General features: G+C 39.8%; 1 protein-coding gene across 3 annotated transcripts in view; it reads right to left on the bottom strand.

Moving 5' to 3' along the window:
- Window positions 1-24,330, bottom strand: part of RUFY3 (RUN and FYVE domain containing 3) — a gene marked incomplete at both ends in the record, with an annotated part of 43,901 nt that continues 19,571 nt past the window's right edge. For 2 of the 3 annotated variants that reach the window (XM_079534933.1, XM_079534934.1), the window contains 12 exons: window positions 9,575-9,647; window positions 10,721-10,818; window positions 12,405-12,572; window positions 13,019-13,099; window positions 13,809-13,901; window positions 15,467-15,536; window positions 15,662-15,727; window positions 17,084-17,145; window positions 17,432-17,555; window positions 18,517-18,618; window positions 21,257-21,374; window positions 22,620-22,793. In XM_079534933.1, coding sequence (XP_079391059.1) covers window positions 9,575-9,647; window positions 10,721-10,818; window positions 12,405-12,572; window positions 13,019-13,099; window positions 13,809-13,901; window positions 15,467-15,536; window positions 15,662-15,727; window positions 17,084-17,145; window positions 17,432-17,555; window positions 18,517-18,618; window positions 21,257-21,374; window positions 22,620-22,793 — 1,229 coding nt within the window. Of the gene's footprint in view, window positions 145-1,011; window positions 1,115-3,064; window positions 3,145-4,808; window positions 4,912-7,155; window positions 7,276-9,574; window positions 9,648-10,720; window positions 10,819-12,404; window positions 12,573-13,018; window positions 13,100-13,808; window positions 13,902-15,466; window positions 15,537-15,661; window positions 15,728-17,083; window positions 17,146-17,431; window positions 17,556-18,516; window positions 18,619-21,256; window positions 21,375-22,619; window positions 22,794-24,330 lie in introns of those variants that run through there. The other variant, XM_079534932.1, reaches the window with a different exon arrangement.

The raw sequence follows: 24,330 nt of genomic DNA, 5'->3' as shown, positions 1-24,330 counted from the left end.
CTACAAGGGACTGTTGGAATACTGCTGGATGAGTTGCTTGTGACAGGGATTGCAGACACGCTCTGGGTTAATACTGGATGGGAGGGGCAGCTCGTTTGCTGAACAGGCTTCACAGAAGATACCACCACAGTTCTTGCAGATATTCTGGAGGAAGAGTACAGAAAAATTACAGGATACTAAAGACACAGGTCAAAAAAACAAACTTGAGTTTTCTCTCTATAACCTTCAGTTAACTCAAATCCTCTACTAGACAAGAGAAAGATGCCCTGAAGACCAGAAACTTGTCCTTGTGCTCAGGACCAGGCTACCATGGAGCTCATTATGTCAAAGAGTAGGTGAAGACTTGTAGTAAAGGTAGGTAGGAGTTACCAAAAATGAAGCATTCAAGTTGTAATTGCTTCAGTCCAGTTGCAGCTAGAGCATTTTGTCACAAGTGATGCACACTTATTTTATAGCCATATAAATATACTGGACAGACCAGTCACCACTCTGAAAGCTCCCTAGCCAGGTGACCTTGCTGTGCTCCCTTACTTCCTCCTAGATATTTCCAGGGGCTATTTGGAAATGTGGTACTAGTCCATCTCTATGCAAGAGTGGAGGTCAGAGCCCTGCATGCCAGAAGCTGGCCTCACTCATACTGCCTGGAAGGAGCAGTTTGTCCCCAGCTTCCCAGCAAAGCTCTCTGGTTCAAATCTTGGTAGGTGAGGTAAACCAGGGGAAAATACAACCAAATGACACCTGCTTCCTCATCTCTTAAGTACGCAACAACAGTGAGACCAGAATGTTCACTGCACTGATAACAGTTTTTAAGAGTGCCTTGACTGTTTCCTTACAAACTGCTCCTCAGCATCAATGAAGGAAAGTGGAGCTGCAAGTGTTAACAATCCTTGCTTCTAATCAATCTCAGAGACTGCATGGGAAAACACCTTGACCATCTCATTAAGAATATAAATAAAAGGAAATGCACATTCACCACACAGCTGAGATGACAGTGTAAATCCTTGGAGTTACCTTTTTCTTGCTTCGGCTGCTTTCTTCCTGGCAGAGCTGGCAGATCTGAGCATTTCCAGGTCCTGATGGCTGTTCCTGAACCCACAATAAAAGCCAACACATTCTGCTTTATTTGCCTGCTTTCCATGGCTTTGGTAGCAAAGCTCTGTGGATGATCCTTATTTTATAACAGGGATGAAGACTTCACACTGTTGTGTTTTTAAGCCCTCCCTTTTACACAGTGCACCAGGAAGCCACACAGGACTAACACATTTATTTGCAGGACAGCTGCACTAAAATCTGAAGGGTACCTGTAATAGTGATATTACCTTTTGCTGTCCCTCACTAAAAAGCTTAGAAGTAACCAAAATCAACTAAGAGGCTGAGTCCTAAAAAGTCACCCTCTCCTCTTCAGCACTCAGCCCAGCTGGCAAACCCGAGTTCCAAGGGTGGACCAAGAAGCACGGTACAGCTCTGCAAGCCACGCACTATGCAGCTTTGTTTACAGACCTACACAGAGATTACTGGGCCCAGCAGCAAGGCAGGGACTGTGGGGAACAAAATCTCTTTCTTCACCAGGAATAATTGGTGATGATGGTAGAAATTCCTGGTAGATGGGACTAAATGTGCATTGTAGCATCCTGTTGAGAGTTGGTGGCTCTAGCCAGGCTTTGCCAGGCACCCAAGGGAGAAAGAGCACGCTTGGGTCAATTTGACATACACAGAAGCAGCCAACCAAACACAAACAAATAACTCTTCCCCTGTAGCCTCCAAAGGAACTTGCAAAACCCTAACCCAGACCAAGGATGTTACACACTGCCATTTTCACAAAATACAAAATTATGCCTTCCTTGTTCTTTTTCAAGACACTAACCCAGAAAAGGCATGGGGCAAAGGAATTACAAAAGGATTTAATATTAGTTCAAAAATAACACACTTTTGTTGAGGGAATGAAATAGACTCGCATAAATGCAGCGCTGACAACTAAAAGCCTTTCTACTGAGATAAGCAGCACTGTAGTGACCCAGGAGCTCCCCCAGCACACTCACTAGTATTTGAACGCAAGAAAAGGCATCACCAACCTGCTCCTCCTGAGTGCTGCTCTGTAACCTACAAGAGAAAACCATCATTAGTTTGAGCCAGTGCCTCAATCACACTGCTACTTATGATAAAAACACAGGGACTATGTATCAAAGGACCCTTCATCCTGTTATTAAAATCCTACCTGCGCTCATTTCTGGTTTTATTTCTTCAAAACCACACTGCCAAGCCTGCTCACACATGAGAGCTGAAGCACATATAAGCTTCATCAAACAGGAAAGCAAAGAGGCAGCAGTGACTGGTGCTCTAGAATGAATATTGCCAGCTGAGGCAGCACACTCTTGGCTAAATAGAAATGCTTGTAAAATGACTTCAGAAGAGAAGAAAAAAGGGGAGCATGAATGTGGAAAAAGCAATTTAGACAGCACACACAGTTTAGAAGTAGCTTTGAAGTTATGACTGCAAAATGTTTGATCCTCTAGATCTGGGAACAGAGAATGGTTATGTTCTGTTGTTACAAAGACTTCCAGACAAATGGGCAGACCAATGTTCATAGCTTACACACTGTGAGACAGGTGCAAAAAGCACAAGACTGGAAGGTATTTAATGGCCAAATAAAAAGACCCGAATAGAGCTTATGATATTTTTAAGACAATACTTTTCCAATCACCATTTTATCAGCATTCAGCACACTGTCAGAGCAGGGCACATTGTCACTGGCATTGAGAGTAGTTCAAAAAAGCTGTCTCTAAGCAACACCCTCATTACAGAGTTCTTCCCTATTTGTCTTTAAACGTATCTTCACATTCAAAAACAAATCTTCATCTTACCTTCCAAATGCCAAACAAATCCTATCACAACAATCTGAAAATGTGGAGAGATTTTAACAATGGGGCAAGGAGGCTGAAATGCTTTCTTAGCCAGGGAAATCATGCTATTCCAAAATTCCCATCCAGCAACAAAGAAATCAGAGAAGGAGGAGCAAGAATCAGAAAGAGAGAAGACAAAAATGAGATGTACTTTCTTCCCATACTTATGTGGCAGGACACTGTTTTCCTCTCTCGGGGGCTGTTTCAGTTTGGCGTTTTCCTCTTGGATTTTGAGCTTCCCATCCTACCAAAAAGGATTTACTGGTCAGTCAAACGATGTTGGCATGCTAACAAAGAGTTCACCTTTGCCACACTGCTGACACTGCAGAGGGAGACTTTAGTTTTTTACTTGGAGAACACTGATCACACTGTCCCCCCTTGGCATGGGCATACAAAAGCATAAAAACACAAGTGCACCCCAGGAGCAGCTCTGTATTTTATTTTTGCTATGAAGAAAAGTTGATTTCAAGTTTCAAAGCTGGATTCTTAATCATGTCCAATGGTTTCCTTTTACTAGAGGACAAGAAACTTCAGTCACTTTTTAAAGTTATTAGTTTGGATAGACTGATCAGGGCAACAAATCCTCTCAGCAAGGAAAGAAAAATCCTCCCTTCCACTCCCCAGCTAAGAACTGGGTCGTAGCCTGAGCCAGGCAGGTACATAAGAACACTTGGAAACACAACCAGGTCAAAAATACTCTGCAGCCTACATATCAAGTGCTGGCAGTTACCAATGCATGCACAGTTCTGGTGTTGCAACGACAATCTCAGTGAAGCCCTTACGTTCTTGAAAATGCAAACTTCCATTGGACCTAGAACCATTTACAAGTTTTGTGGCAAAAGAAAAATCTGTTATGAAACCCCTTTTTCTTTTTCTTTTTCTTTTTTTTTTTTTTTTTGCACATTGCCCCATCTGCTCCCAGCAGGATCATCCTTGCTGAGTAAAGGAGGCAAACTTTACTTTTGTATTTGGAGAATACTGATCTCACTGTTCCCCCCTCGCCATCAGCCACTTCCACAGCCAGTGACACACTGTCAAACAAGCAGCAGAAAAAAGCAGCTAGTTATCATGATGTGTAAGTAACTTCACTGAACACTGGATAGGGAAGAGGGAAAAAGAAACAAAAACAGAAAGGAATGGTTAAAGCAGCCCAGGGGAGTCCAGTAAAGGCACGTCTCAAGTGCTGCAATGTACATCAGAATTTTGGAAGCCACCTCTGCTATTTCACAATTCTCAAATTTATGAGTATTGCTCTCCTAAACAACTGCCAGTTCCCAGCAAAAGAGCCTCTTTCAGTTTACAGAAAAAGCTGTAGGGCAGATTTTCGCTTTCAAAGGCAAATGACTTCTAAAAAGGGAGTTTCACTTGGGGACTATCAATCTTACTCATGACATTACCACTTCACTTTCTTTCTTCTTTTTTTTTTTTTTTAAAAAAAAAGAAAGCACAATCAATGTGCTAATGCATTAAAAGCACTGCAAGTGACTTGTGATGCCCTCAAAAGATAATTTTGTTTTCCAAATTGCATTGCTTTTCCAGGAGAATCTCCCTTTTTATGACACAAAAATCACAAGTGAGCAAGCTTGCTTTTCATTACATGAGGTGCGTTATGCTTAGTTTTATTAAACTATTGAAGGAACTCACCACCACAGGCAAGATTTGGTCAGGTACCCAGCCTGAATGAGGAAATCTGTTCTGCAGTTCAGCATAATGCTTATAATCTTTTTTTTTTTTTTTTTGTTAAAGCTCAACCAAATGACTATTTGGCATGTGCAAAAAATGTTCCAAAACTCATCTTGTTCTGACAAATTAACAATACGTACTTAATATCTAGTAAAGCTCAGGAAGAGAGAACAAAGTGAAACCATAACCAAAATATAAACCAAGAAGAAAAAAAAGACATATTACCGGTTTTAACCAATTCTTTGGGCCTTTTTTGCTTCCTTGGCTGCTTTGGTGACTGTGCGACCATCTCTCTCTTTCCCGCTTCAGTTCGATTTCAAGGTGGCTCCTGTAATATCAAGATGGAACTGTGAATAAAGTTAATAACACTCAACATCAGGAGCCACTACATTATTAAAACTATTTAACATTCTCTTTACCCTAAAGCAATTGAAGCCTAATTCTAGAGCTAAAAAATGCTTCTCAATAAAAAGTTGTTTAATGTGCATTAAAGCTACAAAATGCCAGGATGGAGGATCTGAATGTTTTTAATCTAATTCTAGCACCACTTCGGAGAAAATACACCTGACAAATAAGTCTGTGCATCCCTACAAAATACCAAGCTATGAGCACATCTGAGGCCCCCTGCACAACCTGAATAAAAGAATGACAAAATCCAGCTATTGGTAGCAGACCCTTTACTCAGAGGCACCAGAAAGCTCCACTGCTGCACTGCTAAAACAACTCCGTTTTCTGAAGTCCTTAGCGGTGAAGTGAACAGAAATGCCATAGCTACTTAGGGAACAACACTTGCTCTAAAATCAAAAGCTTGGAACTGGTAAATGTACTGGCAAGGCTCACACCATAAAAGATTCAGAATCCTCATTTCCATTAAGTACAAATGTATCTCTCCATTATTAACCTCATTAGTCTCAATACAGCTCCAACAGTCTGTTAAATAACTCATTTGACTGCAGTCTCATTAACTACATAGCCTAACTGAAGTGAGCAAAGCTGGTGGAAACTTAGATCTCGAAATGAGGCCTCCTCCAAGTGGGCATTCAAAAACAAATCAGTTGCTTATAATTTGATTAAAAACAACCTAAAACACACAAAGCCTCATTTCTTCTTAAAGGAACACAATTCAAGCAGCACTACTCACCACTATCTTTCAACTCAGTGCATTAGAATCTCACTTACTTACATCAGTAACAGCCCCCAATAAAGTAGGCACTGTTATTTTCATGCTGCCACTTCAATTTAGCATAAGGAAGACAGTTATCAGAAAAAACTGAATTGATGCAAAAAAACCCCACCACTTCGACAGCTACACTAATTCAGTAAAACTGAAGACATAGTGCTAAATGCACATACAGATAAAACGCATTCCCCACCCACACCTAGTGCTATCACTAAGCTCACCCACACACACCAGGGATGTGGAACAGATTTCTGATAAAAGCCATTTGCTGGCTTTGTGGGTGGCCTCTGTAGCTTTGAGAAACAGGAGACAAAAGCAGATGTGCCAGGATGTTAGACTGAAAAAAAAAAAAAAAGAAAAAAAAAAAAGAAAAAAAAAAGAGAAAAAAGCATCCAGTAACACATCCACACTGTTCACTTCAGCAACCTTGTTGCAGAACAGAGGATACCTTATGTCTGCGGACAGAGAAGCGCTCTGCCTCTTTAGGATAAGAAGACTTCTCTGTTTTCCCAGCATTGATAAGCAGGAAAAGACAGACAGTTCTTGTTAAGATCCCTGCATTTCACTTCCACCTTTTTAGTTGTCACTGGCAAAATTCCTATTGGATTCAACTAGAAAAATCTTGGCAGTTTGTCAGACCAGCACCCAGGATTGCTTCCCTTGCTCCTTAACTCTTAAACATCGGCTCTAGGCAAAGACTTCTTCGAGCTACATCCTTGATGACAAGCAGCCAACAAGTCATCTGCTTCAGGTTCAAGGTTACATTATTACATGACAAGTCTGGCATAATGCTAGATTTTGGAGAAGTTTGTATGGCAGAGGCCTTACAGCACTCCAAAGCACATATCCAAGATAACTTGAGATCCCTAGAGTAAGTTAACTCGCAACGGCACCTCCGGGCACATGAAGAATCAACCAAGCTTCTTCCCAAACTGGTTTTGGATCACTTATGGTGGTGATCTCCATCCTTCTGCATCTCTAGCACTGTCAGTTCCCAAAGAAACGGTTATGGGCAGATGCCCAAACCATAGCAAATATGCACGGAAATTTCCATGTTTGAAGGGAACATCTTGACATTTCATTTCTATTCAAGAGATGTTCTGCAGCCTGCTTCTGATAACTCACTCCTATACAGATTTGTACCTTTGCTCGTGGCTTCTGCTGACCTCTCAGTTCTTTTGCATTTCCTTCCCTTCAGATTTTTCAAGTTTCAATTTCAAAAGCCTTACTACCTCTCAAAGCATTCTACCTCCCTAGCTTTAACACCATCTGGCGCATAAAACGCCATTCATCTCCTTCCAGCCCCTTCCTCATTTTGGGACCGACACGCCTGGTTTCTTCTAGACACAGGAAGAACAGCCCAGAAAATAAATGAGAAAAAGATCTTTTCACCGCTGCCTGGAGAGCTCTTCCACTTCTAGCTGGAGGCTGTTGATTTTGTCCCCAAACTCCTGCTTGAAGAGACGGTTGTCCTGCTGTGCCAACTGACGGTCTTTCTCCGCCTGCCGCAATCTGGATTTGAGCCACATGAACTTGTGATAAAAAACAAAAGCCATGGTGGGGAGGAAGACCGACTTTAACCAACAAATAAAAAACCCAGTGAAAAGGTAAAGCCAAAAAAAGGGATGGTAAAAACAATGGGAAGGGGGAAAATATTTTAAAGAAAAGTAAAATGTAGGTGAACCAGGCAGAAGCTCCGATTTTCAATTTTTCTTTTTTATTCTATTACTACAGTTTACAGCCATTAGATGAAAAACATAAAACATCACTTTTATCCAGATTCAAAGCAAACCTGAAGTACACAAAATTTTAAGTCAAATTTGATTTTAATGTACGTTACATCTCAGCTTTACACATGTAGCTGGAACTTGCAACATAGGTTAGCTAATATACTTAGAATTAGTGCATCTTCCTGGTCTCTTCCACTGACTGTCACACTGACTCAAGTGCCTGGGCATTAAGACACCAAAGCTTCTGTGCTTTGGGCCTGACATCAAACTGTCAGATGCTTAATTCTGTCTTATTTTAGCATTGTTGTGACAGCAAACAAAATGAGCCCAAATCCCAATTTCTATAGAAGAAATGTGAGGAGAGGGGCAGGGGTGTTAACTGTTCTAACTAGCTATTTGGACACCTTGATGAAAGCTTTCGCCATTTTTTTCCCCCCAAATAGTTTAAATGCATTCCTAGTGAAAGATTACAGAAGGTTAAGTCTATACTCTCAAGCATGAGGCTTGGGCATCACTAGAAGATTTAAATCCAGTCTCCAAGTCTGCTCATGTGCAGGAGTCCATTAAACAAGCTAAGCAGTGGAACGCGCTTGTGCGTAGGAGGACTAGGCCGAGCCTCAAAGATTTGTAAATATATCTAGAGAGAATTAGTAGATATTTTTTCCCAGTTGTATTTCAGTCACATCTGCTGTCTGCTGCCCCCAGGAAGCACTATCCAACAAGATAAATGGGGAACTGGCACCAAATAATTTCTGTAAGTGTCTCATCTGAGCAAAAAACTCTCGATTTTACTCAGAAAAACCCCAACCATTATTCTCTTCAAAGAAAAAAAAAATCTCTAGGAGCATTTCTAATGTAAAGCCTGTAACAGTCCTGCACCTTGAGTTTCTGTGGCTACAGGGAAGAGGACATTAAATTTATAATTGTCCACACTACAGTTGCTTAATGTTTTGCACTGGAGTGTTAAGATGACAACTACTTTTCCCATTCTGAGATGTTTCCAAGCTTCAGTTCTTCTTTTGTCTTTCATCAGCAAATTCCATATTTGAGCAGTGGAAACATAGAAACAAATGAAAGAAGTTTAATAGTAAAAGGCAACTCTTCTTTTAAGCCACCAACTACTCAGATAAGGAGCAGTCAAGTACCAAATTACCATTTCCACTCCGCACCACTGCACTTTTTTTTGTTTATTTGTTTGCTTTAAACACTAGAGTATAAAGATCAGATTTTTTGTTGTTGTTGTAAAACATGTAACTTCCCATTCTAGAAAGAGGAGAGACCTATCAAAACACCCCTCCTCAGCTTCCTTCAGTAAGGAAGAACAGCAACATATGTCTAGAGGGATTCATGGCAGAGGTAGAAGGCAATGCAAAGATAAGGAGGTTTTCACTGAACTTACTACTCTATCATGTTACTCTAAGACACCTAACTACTAATTTTGGACACATGAATTTTAAAGGAATAAGGAAAGTCCCCCCCCCGTTCCCCCACCAAGTCACTAAGGCAAAATCATTGCAAGCAGTCCTGGTTACAAGAGGGCTGATCTTCGTGGTGATGAGCTACTGGCCGTGCCCATCTGTCTTAAGACTTGGGGCTGAGCCCACAAAACAGAATTGAATGGGTAACGGCTTGGGGTACGCACACAACTACTTTCAACAACTTCCAGGGATGCATTTGCTCCTCTAATTCACAAAAAGGGTAACACAGAAAACTAGTTGACTTTCCAGAGCTGGCCAATGCAATATTGACTTGACCAACGCACCTAGTATCCATACATGTTGAAGACTTGTGCTGCTGTATACGGCATGCATCACCAGGATGTACAGAGCCACATTCCTTACGCTTTTCTGGTGTTTATTGGCCAACTCGCTGGTATTTTAACACAGTTTAAATGGCAAAGTTAGGGATTGTTATATCCAACTAAATCTCTGAAGAAAAACTCACTAGTTTTAAAAATTCAGCAAAATCCAAATCAACTTTAGGTGACAATTAACATTTTAACAGTTGATCTTAGCAATTCTAAAGTTCTCCTCTCGTGAGTTCTGATGTCAGAGCTGTGAGGTGACCAGACACAAAAATGTCTAATGATGCTTTTGGATCAGTTTGTTTGCTGCACTGTTTAAGGTTTTTGCCTGTTTCACCAAATCCTTTTCACTGTGTAAGTAAGTTAGAATGAGGATGAAGAGGAAATGGAAAAATAAGAACAGCAAGAGAAAAAGAGCATATCAATTAGCTGAGAAGATATAATGCATCATAAAATACAAATTTTCTACAAACAAACTGACCTATGTCATTAAGAATCATTCAAAATGCAAACCTTAAAAATGAGAACATTTACTTAATGAATAGTTTAACGCACTAAATTAATTTCAGACCCATCTTGCTGAGACCTAAGCCTTCCCTTGGTTTGGCTTGGAGCTACCACTGCAGTCAAGGTAATTCACAGAGACTGAAGACTTTGGCCAAATAAGAATAAAGGGAAAAAGGAGCACTGCTCCTCACATCAATTCAACTTCATTGCTGAAGCCATCCAAATTATGTAATATAGTAACACCAAAGCAACAGAGACATTAGGATGGAACTTGTCTCAGACCAAATAGATGTTATACTCACAGGATATTTTTACCAGCTTCTACAGACAATCAGCCTGTTCCTTGACTTATTTTCATGTGAGATTTTTTTTTTTCCCCCCAAGCATATCTTCCTCAGAAACTATAGGGACCCGATCATTTGTCTGCTCTTAAAATAAATGGTTCAAAATTTGGGGTACTTTTTTCAAAATGGTACCAAAAAGATCTGGAATAATCATGCATCTTCAGAATAATTTCTGTTTTACCTTTCTCCTCCCTGCTCCCACTGCAATACTGTCATTAATAGTCAAGCACTTCTTTAGATGCTTATCAGTCTGCTCACTATCAGAGATAGTAATTGACTTACAATGACTGAATAACATACAAATATGCAGCTGACAGATAAACAAAGCTGCTGTGTTAATTACTGTTCTAGTAGTATATTCCTTTTTTAATGGAAGCTCCCCTTGAACATGCAAAACACTTCACACCGTGCCACAAAATTATTGCTCAGACTGAATCCTGTTCTCTTTGTGTTTCTCTGTTTAGCAGTGTCTTAGCAGCACAGTAAGGTTCTCATCTTGTCTATGGAGTTCAGTGTGACACTATCACTAGTATAAACACTATTATCATAATTGCAGAAGTTTCATTTTTTACCTTTGTTCAAGCTGTTTGATGGTAGCAGCCATCTGATTTGTTTTTTCTTCTAAACGGCTATTCAGTTCACTCTTCTGTTTCACTCCCATGTCTGAACTCTACAAAAAGTAGCAATGTGTTTTATATAAGTATCAGTAAAACCAAAATAAGCAAGAACAAATCATATGGCAAATGGCTAGTCATAGACAGAAGCCATTAAGACAGAAGGTGCTCAGAAAGCAAATGCCGCGTCAATATAGCATTCTGCCCTACAGGTGCAGGCTACATTTGGACCTCACAGAATGTCAATATTACAATCAGATCTGCTTCCTGTAAGTGGTGGTAATGCAGTAACTGTTAATGCCCCCTACAACGTTTCACATGGTACAATTGGCTCAAGGAGCACAGAAGCAACATTTTTCTGTTCTACAATTTATGATTTGTTTCCATGCACTGTGTGCTACTCTGTGTCCTAAAGAGTCTGCTTTCCTCATTATGTAGTAATGTATAAGTAATATATGTAATATATTTCAAATAAGGCAGTAATAGTTCAGTATCTACATCATAAAAACCAGAAGATGCTTTCCTCACTGAAACATGCACATTTCTGAATTACCATCAGTCTTTCTCCACAACAAATAGCATTTTCTTTCAGCTCCCCAAAAGGGACAATTGCTTAAAATGCTACAGCTTCCTGTTCGGCCCCTCAGTAGCTCATGCCCTCTTTACCAAACTTTTAACAGTACCACTAGGAGTACAGAGCACAGCCATAGCCTAGAAAGAAGCCTGAACCAAACCCCCATGAGAAAACACTCTGTATGGGAAGTACTGAATCACAGCCTGAACCTCTGACCGATCACCTGAGAGAAGCACTGAGTAAGCCGTGGGAGCACAGGTGAAGGCAGTTCAGCTGTGTGACCGGAAGGGGTGGAGCCAGGCCGCACCTCTCCTAGACCCATTGAGGGCTGACTGCCACTGAGGAAGGATCTCTCTCCAGAGATCGCTCCTCTTGGAGTTTTTCCTGTGAGGCCAGGACTTTTCCACTCATTTCCTATTATCCCTTTCCAACGTGATAATCTTTCCAGCTATACGTTCTCTAAAGACCAGCCTAACTTCTCAGTATATTTGTCAATCATACATCTGTTTACTCGTTGATTATACACACTCCCAAATGAAGAGTAGCAAAGAACAGCTCACTACTGAGATACCCTTCCCAAAGCATGCCTACTTTGCATATACTTCCCCACAACAGGGAAAATCCAATGTCCACTGCCACAGATAATGTTACTTAACTGAAACAGACACCTGTCAAGGTAACCTCTGTGGGGAAACATTCCTTTCAGTTAAGGTTTGTTGTTTTGTTTTTATTTTTATTTCCCCTGTAGGTTTACAAATTTGAAAAAGGTAAAAAGCCTATCAGTGCACGTGTTATTAGAGGATTCTTATCTACCCTAAAGATTCTTACACAAATCAAATTTAACCAGCACTTAAGAATGCCAGCCCAACATGATCAACAAACAGAAACAAATGCAGAAAAAAGTGTGGGTAAGGACAATTTTGCAAAGGAAACAAGACAGAAGTATGGAATATATCCAGTCACTCTAGTACACACCCAGTACTTTTCAAACAGAGACGGGCAAGAAAAGAACAAGAGCTACCACTTTTATTTGGAACTCATTCTATTTTTTTAAATTATTTTTCTTACCTGCAGCTTGAAGGACAGTTCATGCTTCAGGGCCCTGAGATCATCCAGTTGCTGTCTGAGTGCCACCAGTGCATCTTGCTTCTCGCAGACATCTTTCTCCAGCATCTTCATGGCTAACTCCATCTCCTGTCTCATCCCAATCTGTGCCTCCAGTTCCTTTTCCACATCCTGAAACACACAGCACAGTCAGTTTTCTTCCTCATCAACAACGTAACCACTCTTAACTGGTGTTTTAGCAATGAAGTCAACACCCCTAAGTGTGCTACACTATTACAGCATGACATTACAGATTTGACATACCAGAAACAATTAAGGACAAAAAATTCACAATTTTAGTCCAACGTTAAAGAGTGATTAAGTATGCGTTCTGAGCAACTGAGTAACATTTCCAATAGTGGCAATAGCAGTACCTGCACAGGGGATGTAAAAACAACTGCACTGCCCATTTTGAGCCACAAAATTAACATCACTACCAACAAGACTGTCTCAGATCAAACTGAAGTAGACAGGCAGAAATGACAATAAGCCACTGGTCCTGTAAAATAGCTGTCTGGCATGCAGGAATTATGTAAAAAAGCCAACTGTAGGGAGCTTCAACCTCACACTGTCCTTACCAGCCGCAGCTGAGTCTCCTCCTTTAACTGTTTTCGTGCCTCAGTCAGTGCCTGTCCATCTGCAGTTCTGTCTTTAGCAACCTAATTTAATGAAGAAATTTCATCAGTGTAATGACAAACACCAACAATTCTCACGTTGGCTGATCTGCTTATCCCACTTTTGAATCAAATCGTGCAACTATCTGAACACAGCGGCTCTATTCAGATAATGCAACATGCAGCTTGTGAGAAATCTGTTGCTCAGTGCAATTCAGTGCCTATAATTAAAATGGACAGACAGACCATTTTCAGACCTGAGATAATTGCTAAGTACGATTGGAAAAATCTCAGAAAAAATACCTTTCAGGTTTTAAAACTAAAACCAGATTCCATCATAGTTACCAATTTTCTCAGCAAATAAACTGAGAAAAGACTAACATATTTTATCATCCCATCCCTTTATTTCCAAAAGGTGTAGCATATCAGGTCAAAAAAGCAGAACTCCTATTTCTGAGCTTTTTTGCCACATCTCAGTTAGATCACCCTTCCTCCAGTCTGTTCTGACATCTTCACCTGGCAAGCCATAAAGGTGCCGCGTTAGTTTTCAGCTCTGCACATGTACAAGCTACCACCAGGCAGGATTTACTACGATCAGTGTCCATCTGTTACTCTCTGCAGAGGATCCACCTGGAGTCACCGTTACTTATTACAGGTTTTTTGTGACATGGATAAGGAAATTAAAGCTCTTCAAAACAGCTACTCTATATAAAATTCTCCCCAACAGGTTCAAGCATCATTTGCATGTACTGACCTTACGATTGGACTCCAAGATGTAAGAACTTTCTTCTTTAACTCGTTCCATCTCTTCTTGCAGCGTAATAATCCTGTTGTTTGCAACAGCAAGCTGTGAACAGAACATTAATATATTAAAAACATATTTAGCAGATTTTTTCTTCTCCAGACAGATTATCCTGTACTTGTTTGCTAACATTCCCAGTAAGAAAAAAAAATATTTCAAGTAAAAAAAAGTCAATTTAGCCCCTAACATAGGGACAGACTATCTGAAAAAGTATCAGCCATCATTGAAAATCTATGACACTGGCAGTAGAGCAGTGACTTCCCAAACTACTTCTGTTTGTGTCTTTTAGTAACATTACTAAGTTCTCTAGGTCACTATGTCCTAGACTCTATATAATGTGTGGTTAATACAACTCAGTGCAAATCCTCATTTCAATAAAAACTAGCCCAACAGAAGCATGAGCCTTTGGTACAACTCATGCCAAATACACAAACAGATATGACATGTGACACAGTTCATTAACTATTTCATCCTGCAAACAGCTCCAGTTGGCACAGCAACTCCCAGTGTCGATTTAATTCTTAATTTGAACTGCATGCAGACTTGACTAAGAGAAAAGCAAGCTACTAAAAACATATAGATCAATAAATACCTCAAGTCAACACTGTAATCAGTCTCATGGGTATCATGATTAATGGACAAAGCATTCAAATATGGACGATAATAAATCAAAAGCCATTTATTTTATCAGCACCGAGAAACACAGCCTACTCTAAGACACCTTTCAAAAACTAAAATTATCCTTTTAAATCACACAAAAAAACCTTTTTTACTTTACCTGCAAGAATACATACGCTAACTTGCCAGTAAAGTTTCCCATCATTTGGAACACATCCTTTAGAGAAGGTGTTACAGAAGCAGACACACACACCTCTCTGATGAGAGTGAATAAGCAAAAAAGAATTTCTATTTCATGTTTGTACTGCCGGAGCCCTGAGTTGTCCTAATCAAAATCATTCTGCTGAGCAAAGTGACATGCTGACACAGACACTGTCAAACCTTTAGGACGACACTATTATCACTCGTGACCTAAAAATAATTTTATTACATTTATGCCATTACTGATGAATTGCAAGACCAATTTGAAGACACAGGTTACACCTTCAATTCACGTACCAATGCCTTTCCATGCTCAGAGTGAACAACGTTTTTATATTTTATTCCTTGCAAATTTTGACAGACTAGAGGAAAACTCATTGATGCATGCAAGATAATATCAACACAGTAGTAAACTTCTGCATCTGTCAAAATAAACAGAAGTTTAGAAATGTCTCTGCCTCAACCTACTTCAGCTGTATGGCAATTCAAGACATGTCCATCGTGTAATGCATTTTAAGATATTTTCCACAAAACAGAAAACATTCAGAAGACTTCAGAAGGAAAAAGTGGATTCAACAGCTTTTGATTTTGAGCATAAGCATTTGGCTGTTTTCCATCTCACATTTAGTTAGTGGCAGCTAACTGAATTCTCAGCAGTTCAGTTATTCCTGTTTCATCTTTAAAAAGACATCACAATGTACACCAGAATTCTGAAAATAAATCCTCCCTTTATCTTTTCAATTTCTAATTCAAAAAGGCCAGAACATTAGGTGCTTCCCTATCACACTTACCTCCTCAGTCAGTTTAGTGTTGGACTTTTCTAAGGCGTCCACTTTGGCCTGCAGGTTGTTTACTGTAGCACTGTTGAAGAAGAAAAAAAAAAAACAAAAAACAACAGAAACCACATCAGTAATTCCTTCTTTTTTAAAAGCCTGCTTCCTATTGTTCAGTCCCACATAACAAAAAATAAATAAATCATGTATTACCTTAAGTGCCTATTGAGTTCTTCTACATAATTCTTCTGGTCCAAAATAGCAGTTATCTGACCATCTCTGGAAAAAAGAAATACCCTCAACTCAGCCTGAGTGTAGCCTTTCATACCTACAAATGCTGACTGTGTGGTGCATTTCTGAAGCTCCCATGCAGACTGGAAGGCCTTCTCCACCATATAAAAAGATTATAAGACAGAGATGAGTCAACTCCAAGTTATTCAGCCTACTTTTACCTCCACATTCCCCAACCTGATTGTCCTGCATGGGTTTCTGGCCCATACTATGCAGCATAACAGAGGCAAGCTGTCACTCTGAATACTTATGCAGCGTTAAAGGCCACGAAAGGAAGAAATAGCATAGTTTTTCTTTGATTTAAAACCTCAGTATCTGAATTAATAGATGTAAAGAAATGATGTAAAAGGTTTAAGAGGAAATGTGTCTGTACAGCTAACGTATCCACCAAGGCACCAAATGTCCTAAGACTGGATGAGTCTATGTGTTGCATGTGAAACAGCAAAGCTGAGTTGCAGTCTATGCCCTTCTCATCAGTTACTGTCCTCCAACTTCTCAGAAGCTGCAATTACTACATTCAGGGATTTTGTGACATATTAAAAGAATAATTAAGCTGGACAACATTCCAGTCATTACAACAGTACTTAAAAGAAAAACCATATTTATATTGAAGAGGGACTACTTCACCAAATTCAATTCAAAGAAAGCTGTCAACAAACGTGTATTTTGCATACTCTTACAGCAGGAAATCCTAACTAAATAAAAAGCTCTAGAAATGCATTTATTTCATCTGTAGTTTCAACCAAAACATCTGATATTGAGGTACAATAATTCAAAATATATCTGAATGTGAAGTGGCAGAATTTCTTGAGAAGAAGAAATACTCTTGAAAGCCTCAGAAAAATCACAATACATAAAGTGTGGATATGCTGACACACAGATCATTTTTCACCCTCTTGCTCTAAATGTTGCATAGCTACATTTATGTATGCTAACACAAGCACTCTGAATTATTATTACAATTACAGCCATCTCCAACAGCAGAATTTATTTCTGAAGATGCTATGGTGCTAAAAACCAACTCCTGTCCTATGATACACAACAGGCAAAAGTTACTAAGCTGCTTACCGAAAATGTTTTCAAGAATGGCAAATTTAACTCGAAGAGTCACTGTTAAAGTATTTTCATCTTAAATGGCCGGGAGACTTTCCTCATTCCTTCTACCTCCCATCACTTCCAATGTATTATTTATACATTATGCACTTACAAATATGAGTAATTTGTTCTCTATGAAAAACAAACCCTGAAGTGTTTTAGTGAAAAACTTAATAGCTTGCAGGTTAACTCAACATACTTGAAAACAAGTCATCAATAGATGAGCAGGACAGCTGTGCACATGCTTACCCTTCACTGCCTTTTGTGCTGTTTCCATCTTTCAAATACATTGAGAAATCAATAACTCCAACCTAGGAGAAAAAAAATTGCATTTTAAATTAAATACTTTTGATATGACTAAACACTGTTCATAGCTGTGAAAGTTTAACTGTCATTCAGTTAAAACATCAATACATACTGTGTCACAAGGATTCATTATACTACTAATCTAGCCAAAATGGAGGAAAATATGAACCAGTTCAAGCAAAAATATGCTATAAGAGAAAGCAAATTAGCAAAAAAATCTCCAGAGGTAACAATAAGTTGAATTGTTACAATTTAAGTAAGTAGGAAAAACATTAACCGAACACTACTCACCTGTGAATCCAGGTCTTCTCCTTTCATGCAGAAGTTTGCATCAATGACATTCAAACCTACGAGGAGGCCAGCAATGATCGCACCTTCTTCTTCCATCATCAGTGCATTAGGCTCATAAAATTCACTACAGGATGGACAATGAGAGAAAAGAAGCGTTGCATCTTTTAAAAATCAACCAGAACAATGACAACTAGTATGCATGCCCTAGTATGAATCACAGAATGCAATGCAAAGTTCAGGCTTAATGAAAAGCCAGGCAACAATAATTGACATAATTCACACAGAAGCGTACTGCTGCTCTAACCAAACATCTCTCAGTACTGTATAGCTGTAGGTGACACAAAGACCCATTAGAGGAGATCCGGACTCTTGGCTGTTAAATGGTGATGCAAAAAAAGCATAAGCACTGAATAGCAGTTCAGCGCAGTGAAAATTCAAGGCTAGGCTTAATATTGGAGTTTTATTAATAAGCAATACTTTCGCTACTCCACTAAATGTTTCTTAAACACAAGCTGCCACATTTTCCAGAGGAAAGTAAATTGCAAAGTAGGCTACGGATTTTCACAGTCAATAAAACCCTATGCCTGAGTAAAGAAACACCAACATGTTTATCAAGTTCTACTAGTTCACACAAACATAGTAGTTCAAACCTGCAGACTCATAATTACTCTACATAGTTAGCGCTATTTTTATGAGCGGGGAAGTAGAAAGACAGAGACTGATTGACTTGCTCCAAGTAAGATGGTGATAAAGTGACAAGATCAGAAATAAAACTACAGCCAAGATCACGTGAACAGAGAATGCTGTATTGGTCTGCAAGAGTTTTTCAACTGAACTGCCTCTTTGGACACAAAATTTGTTTATTCTAATAGATACTTGAGACACTAAGGGTGGAAATGCTGCCACTCCTAGATACAGAAAGAATATTAAGCATTTTTACTCCCTGAGATGAAACTATGTTTCACAAACATTACCACTTCTGTGGAGACATGCATGTATCCTTCCCATTTGGATGTAAAACTTCTTCAAAAGATCTTAGAGGGCAGAAGTGAACCTTACCCAATCTGAGAGAGTTCAAGGCTCACCTGAGAAGATCCTTTCTGTTAATCAAGGCCTTCATGTACTCTGAAAGTTTCTTCTGCATTAGAGCAAGACGAAGCCAAGCTCTTCCTCTACCCACAGGTGTCCTACAAAGGACAAACACAAACACAATTACACATGTACTGTAATGCACACTCACAAATGACATTAATAACCCTACTTGGTGTCAAGTTTCTGTATCTTAAAATACAGCTGATGTTGTTGAAGAGAGGGAAGAGAGAACCAGATGTGTAAGCATAAATAGTTACAGACAGGATTATCATATAATCTTAGAATGGTTTGGTTTTGAACAGACCTTCAGATTGTATTTAGCAAGTAATTACCTAAGCAACTATTCCTTCTCTCATAACTAATTATATATTTGTTACCACACTAAGAATATTTTCCTGACTTTATCCTTGCTGGATACTACTACACAGAAATCAGCTGCTTCAATAAATCACCTTTTAACTCAAATTCAGTTTTTGCAAGTCAGCAGAACACGTGTACACTTCAGCTCAGTGCTGATGTCCAAATATCACTCCTTTGAGTGTGTTAAGCCTACAAGGAATCTGTAAAGACAACTAAAAGCATAAATTCGCTGCTGTTCAAGTATTTTGCTCATAATACATTCATGGGATCCAACAGGGTATATGGCCTTTGCTTCTCCAGACCACTTTAGACACATAGCTTTAAAAATACTGAGAACTGATATGACGCATCACTGTTCTGGCTCATCCACCCTGAAATAGTGGCTGGGAGCCAGTACCAGATGCTCCAAAGGAAGGTATAAATCCCCTATGCTAAGCAGAGCTCCGAATAGAAAGAAATTTCTTTTCCATCTCCAGTAGTCAGTTGTCTTATAGCAAACAGTATGTAAAGCATTTTAGTTTTCAGTCTTAACTAGTATATGTAGCAATTGCACACGGAAATTATCTTCATCATTCCCCTTTATAGTCTTGACCTCAACTAACACATAACACTTTGTTTTTAAAGAGTTAGTGTGTATGTAAGACTGTATTTTAGAGAATTATTCTAAAACCATCTTTTATTTTATCACAGAATCAAAGGGGTTGGAAGGGACCTCCAGAGATCATTGAGTCCAACCCCCCTGCCAAAGCAGGTTCCCTACAGCAGGTCGCACAGGTAGGCGTCCAGGCAGGTCTTGAACATCTCCAGAGAAGGAGACTCCACCACCTCCCTGGGCAGCCTGTTCCAGTGCTCCGTCACCTCACCGTAAAGAAGTTCTTGCACACATTTGTGCAGAACTTCCTATGCTGCAGTTTCCGGCCGTTTCCCCTTGTCCTGTCTTCACACACTGCTGAAAAGAGTCCGGCCTCGCCACTCTGCCCCCCACATCTTAGATATTTATAAACCTGGACTTGGTCTCCTCTCAGTTTGCTTTTCTCAAAGCTAAACAGATCCAGTTCACTCAGCCTTTCCTCATAGGAGAGATGCTCCAGGCCCTTCACCATCTTTGTGGCCCTCCGCTGGACTCTTTCCAAGAGATCCCTGTCTATTTTGTACTGGGGAGCCCAGAACTGGACGCAGTACTCCAGATGAGGCCTCACCAGGGCAGAGTAGAGGGGGAGGATCACCTCCCTCGACCTGCTGGCCACGCTCTTTTTAATGCACCCCAGTAAGCCATTGACCCTCTTGGCCACAAGGGCACACTGCTGGCTCATGGCCAACCTGTCGTCCACCAGGACACCCAGGTTCCTCTCTGCAGAGCTCCTCTCCAGCAGGTCATCCCCCAACCTGTACTGGTGCATGCAATTATTCCTCCCTAGATGCAAGACTCCACACTTGCTTTTGTTAAACCTCATCTGGTTTCTTAATGTCCAGCTCTCCAGCCTGTCCAGGTCTTGCTACGTCATGCTAGAGTACTCTTTTACAAGAAAAGCCAGGAGCTGTGATGTGACTCTCCTAGCACTCCATGTTGGTCCCATAAGCTGTTCCAGACAGATTCCTATGTAGTCCACCACTAAAAGCACTTTTCCAAAGGTACATCATTAAAAAATGAACTGAAATAAGCTGTTATCAAATGTATTCACCTTTTTTTTGGGGCAAAGAAGATTTGATGTTTAGTCCTGTCATTCATACAATGCATCCTCAAACCTTTTTTCCTTTTGATAGGCTGAAAGCCCTCATACTAACAACTCTTCAGCAATGGACTAAGCAAATCTGAACGTGATGTCTAAAACGACTATGCCTTTTTTTTTTTTAGAAGCAACATATCCTCACACAGGTTTTTTCTCTCTCCTCTTCAGCGAAAGTCAGTATCTTCTCCACTCTGTGAGCTTCTCTTTTACACAAACTCTACAGGTTTATCGAAATATATTTTAAAAGAAAAACTACCTCTATCAGGCTCAAATGCATGTAATCTGTAATCACCTCCCTTCCAAGTCCCTTTCTCTTCAGCATAGCTTCAGAAGGTGAGTTGGTAAAGGCTCACTCCATTCCTAAGACCTACTGTCATTCATTTAGTGCTAGCAATATATTTGCTGTTGTCCATACAACCTTTTAATACAGAAAGAATGTACTCTTCCTTTCCTTCTGCTGTTCCTTAACTAAGGGAAAAAAAAAAAGAAGAAAAAAAAAAGAGTAATGCACCATTTGTATAAACAGCAAGCAGCAGGTGGATTCCGGAAGATCGGGGTTGTCCTCCCTTCTCTTCTTCAGGATCACTCTTACAACAAAAAGTAAGGTATTAAGTACACTTATGCAGTAAAAGACTGTACTTACTTCAGACCTGGGAGATCCTTAACACTTGCTGTAATCTCTGCAGCTTCAGGAACAAGTTTTTCTACTAGTTCTAAAGGTCCCCAAAATGACTTATTTTGCCCAAGAAAAGTCTTTTTAGCTAAAAAAGGAAAATACATAAAATTAGCCCATTGAGCCTGTGTTAATTATTTATATAATTATTTATATTCTCAAACATGATCAGAAGATCAGAACAGTTGACAGAGAGCCTACTGGCACTGAGCAAGTTCAAAAGATTACTTCTCATACCCAAAAGTGGCAATTACTGATATCATTCAAATAAAGCAATAAAAGCTTGATGTACATACCAAAAGTAGTTTTATACAAGCTAAATATTGCAAGACAACATCCAGTTATATCCAGCAACCGAGACTCACTGTGAGAGGCAAAGATTTCTCCTAGGATGTTGCCACTGTTCCTGAGTCATACCCCACATGTGCACAGTAATTTTCCTTCACCATTACATTTCAAGGAAAAGAACCACAACACTTAGAATCCAGCCCTTCTATAGTTTCCAGGGACTCTTCTGGAGGAGGAAAGGATGCACAGGGGTTTCTAGTGACTCCTATATTTTAAAACTAGAAACTAATTTGCAGAAGTAAGGAATCTGAGAACTCAGCTAACTTAAAACCAGCAGTAGTGACATCAGCAAGAGGACAGATAAACAACCAAAGCTGAACAGTATGAACACCTCTTCCTTGCACAAATAACCAGCACAGGAATCATTTTGCCCATGTGCACTTTGCCCACAGTGCTGAATGAAGCCTTTTAAAAAAACACCACAGGAAGTATGTGCTGAGAGGAAATTTAACATCCCCCACTTTTCATCTCAAGGAAAGGGCAGCAAATCAAAACCAGCAGTCCTTAGCAGTTGCAGTTGTAACTCTGTGTTTCATAGTTAAATATACGCTCTACTTGCCATTTTAAAAAGCAGCTTAAAAGGTAATAGCTGCAGTAAGTCAAAATCCTCAATTTTGATAGAACTAAGCAGTGCTGCAGATCCTCTTCCAGCAAAAGATGCATTGCCTCTCTGAGGAAGCGCAGAAAAAATGGAGTCACGAGTTTGCTGAAGAGGCAGCTTTAGCCTTGATGACTTAGTTATACTAGAGTCACATCTGAAAAGCTGTTTTAAAAGTGACAAGCAACCGCAACAATGGAACTTTTCACCTGCAGCATTATACCTTCAGCAAATTTTCTTTTTTCTGTGCCCTGTCAAGTCACCTGTGATCACAGACACCCTGCTCAACCTCTGCTGAATACCAAGCCAGACTTTTAAAACTAAATTGCTCTCCTGCTCCTATGCTGTGACAAACAGGCCAGGAGTGCTCCTCTCAAGTAAGTTTACCTTTCAAGCCATGTTTAAGGCAATGCTCCATCACAACGAAGAACTGCTGAAGAGGTGCATAGTCAGAGTCCAGCGTCCTGCCCAGATTAAGTGCTGATTCGATCAACCCCTTGATACTCAGTTTTGCCATGTTCATCAGGTTCATGCGTTCATTAGCCATGAGATAATTAGGATCTATAGAAAACAAGAAAAATACAGCTGAGTAACAAAAGTTTTATTACAATAAGATATGCCATCTCTCTTTTCATCTCAGTACTGAAGACACTTTTAGTGGCAGTGATAGTTTGATGAGAGGTGCTCTCTTCAGTCTTTTCCAGAAAAATCAAAATGAAGTAGCACCTTATGATGAAAGCCACACTGGCACAGGACTACGTGATAGTTTAAGAATTGAGAAACTCTTAAATTAACTAAAAAATCCTTCATTTTTCAAGAAAGAACAGTTTGAAGGCTGACATTAGTATTGTGCTTTACATCTTGACAATGTATTCCTGAATGCTACAGCTGACACTTTCCCAGCTCAAAGCCCTGGCTACATCCAGCAACTACAACTCCATAAGAATTCTGCAGCTGTGACTTGTTCTTCACTCTAAAGACAAGCATGAATCCTCTCACACTTAGTCTATCAATGATCTTTTTTTCCCAGCGTTTCATCTTTCATGAGTTATTTAAGTTTTAATATTACAGAGCCAATTCCCATCTCTCTCTTCATTGTATCAAAAGTGTTTACGTATTTTAATAGCAATAATAAGGAGCATGACTCCTTTGGCAGCTTGCTTTCACATCCACCACACACAGACCTTCCTCAAGACTATATTCTCCCTCTAACATTTTATAAAAACTCAGACATTTATACTCATTATCTGTTTCTCACTGCAAGAGATTAGCACTCATTTTCCAAAGCACACCCTACGTACAGAACCATAGAACCACAGAATGGCCTGGATTGAAAAGGACCACAACAATCATCTAGTTTCAAGCCCCCTGCTATGTGCAGGGCAGGCCTCCTGCTCCCTGATCTGTCTCTAGTACAGTACAATGCACTGATGCCCAGACACAACCTGAGTGCCTCTCTTCCCAGAGGCCTTCAATTCACTTACAACACCTGAAGATAGAATCTCACAAGAGCACTGGTCCTGTAACCACAGTGAAATTGTCCTACATCTACAAAGCGTGCTTAAGCTTTAGGCCTACAGACAAACAGTAAGAGAGACAAATCCTCCCTGTTAGTGCCATATAGTGCCATATAAGCTGCAGATTTTCTGTTTGCATCTGTTCCATATGCAATCTTGCACCCAGTTCTTCAGCTAAAGTTCCTTGGCACAAGTAGCTCCATCTTTGTAAGGGATGTTTATTCTAGGGTTGCTGTAAACAGCTGCATAATGGTAAACCAATTTACCAGCTTTCCCAGTGAGTTTACTACACTCAATAGAAGAAAATATAACCCTAAGACATCTAAGGATGGATGCATACCCAGTGCTTAGATATATCATTCGCTGTATTGACAAAGCATGCTTGCATTTAGCAAGCAATTAAAGCAGATACCCAAGCCTTACACCCTTCAATTAGAAGGACTTCCAAAAGGGAGCTGTATTTGTATTTAAATTAAAAAAAAAAAAAGCCATGAAAATTACTACTAAGCTAAGCAGCAGAAGAATTTGCATGGCTGTTCCTGCAGTCTCTGCAGACTATTACCAAGCAGACCTGCCCTTTA

Source organism: Tetrao urogallus, assembly GCF_951394365.1.
Source record: "Tetrao urogallus genome assembly, chromosome: 4".
Lineage (NCBI taxonomy): Eukaryota > Metazoa > Chordata > Aves > Galliformes > Phasianidae > Tetrao > Tetrao urogallus.
The sequence above is the reverse complement of the archived record's forward strand: the minus strand, read 5'-3'. Positions and strand labels throughout refer to the sequence as shown.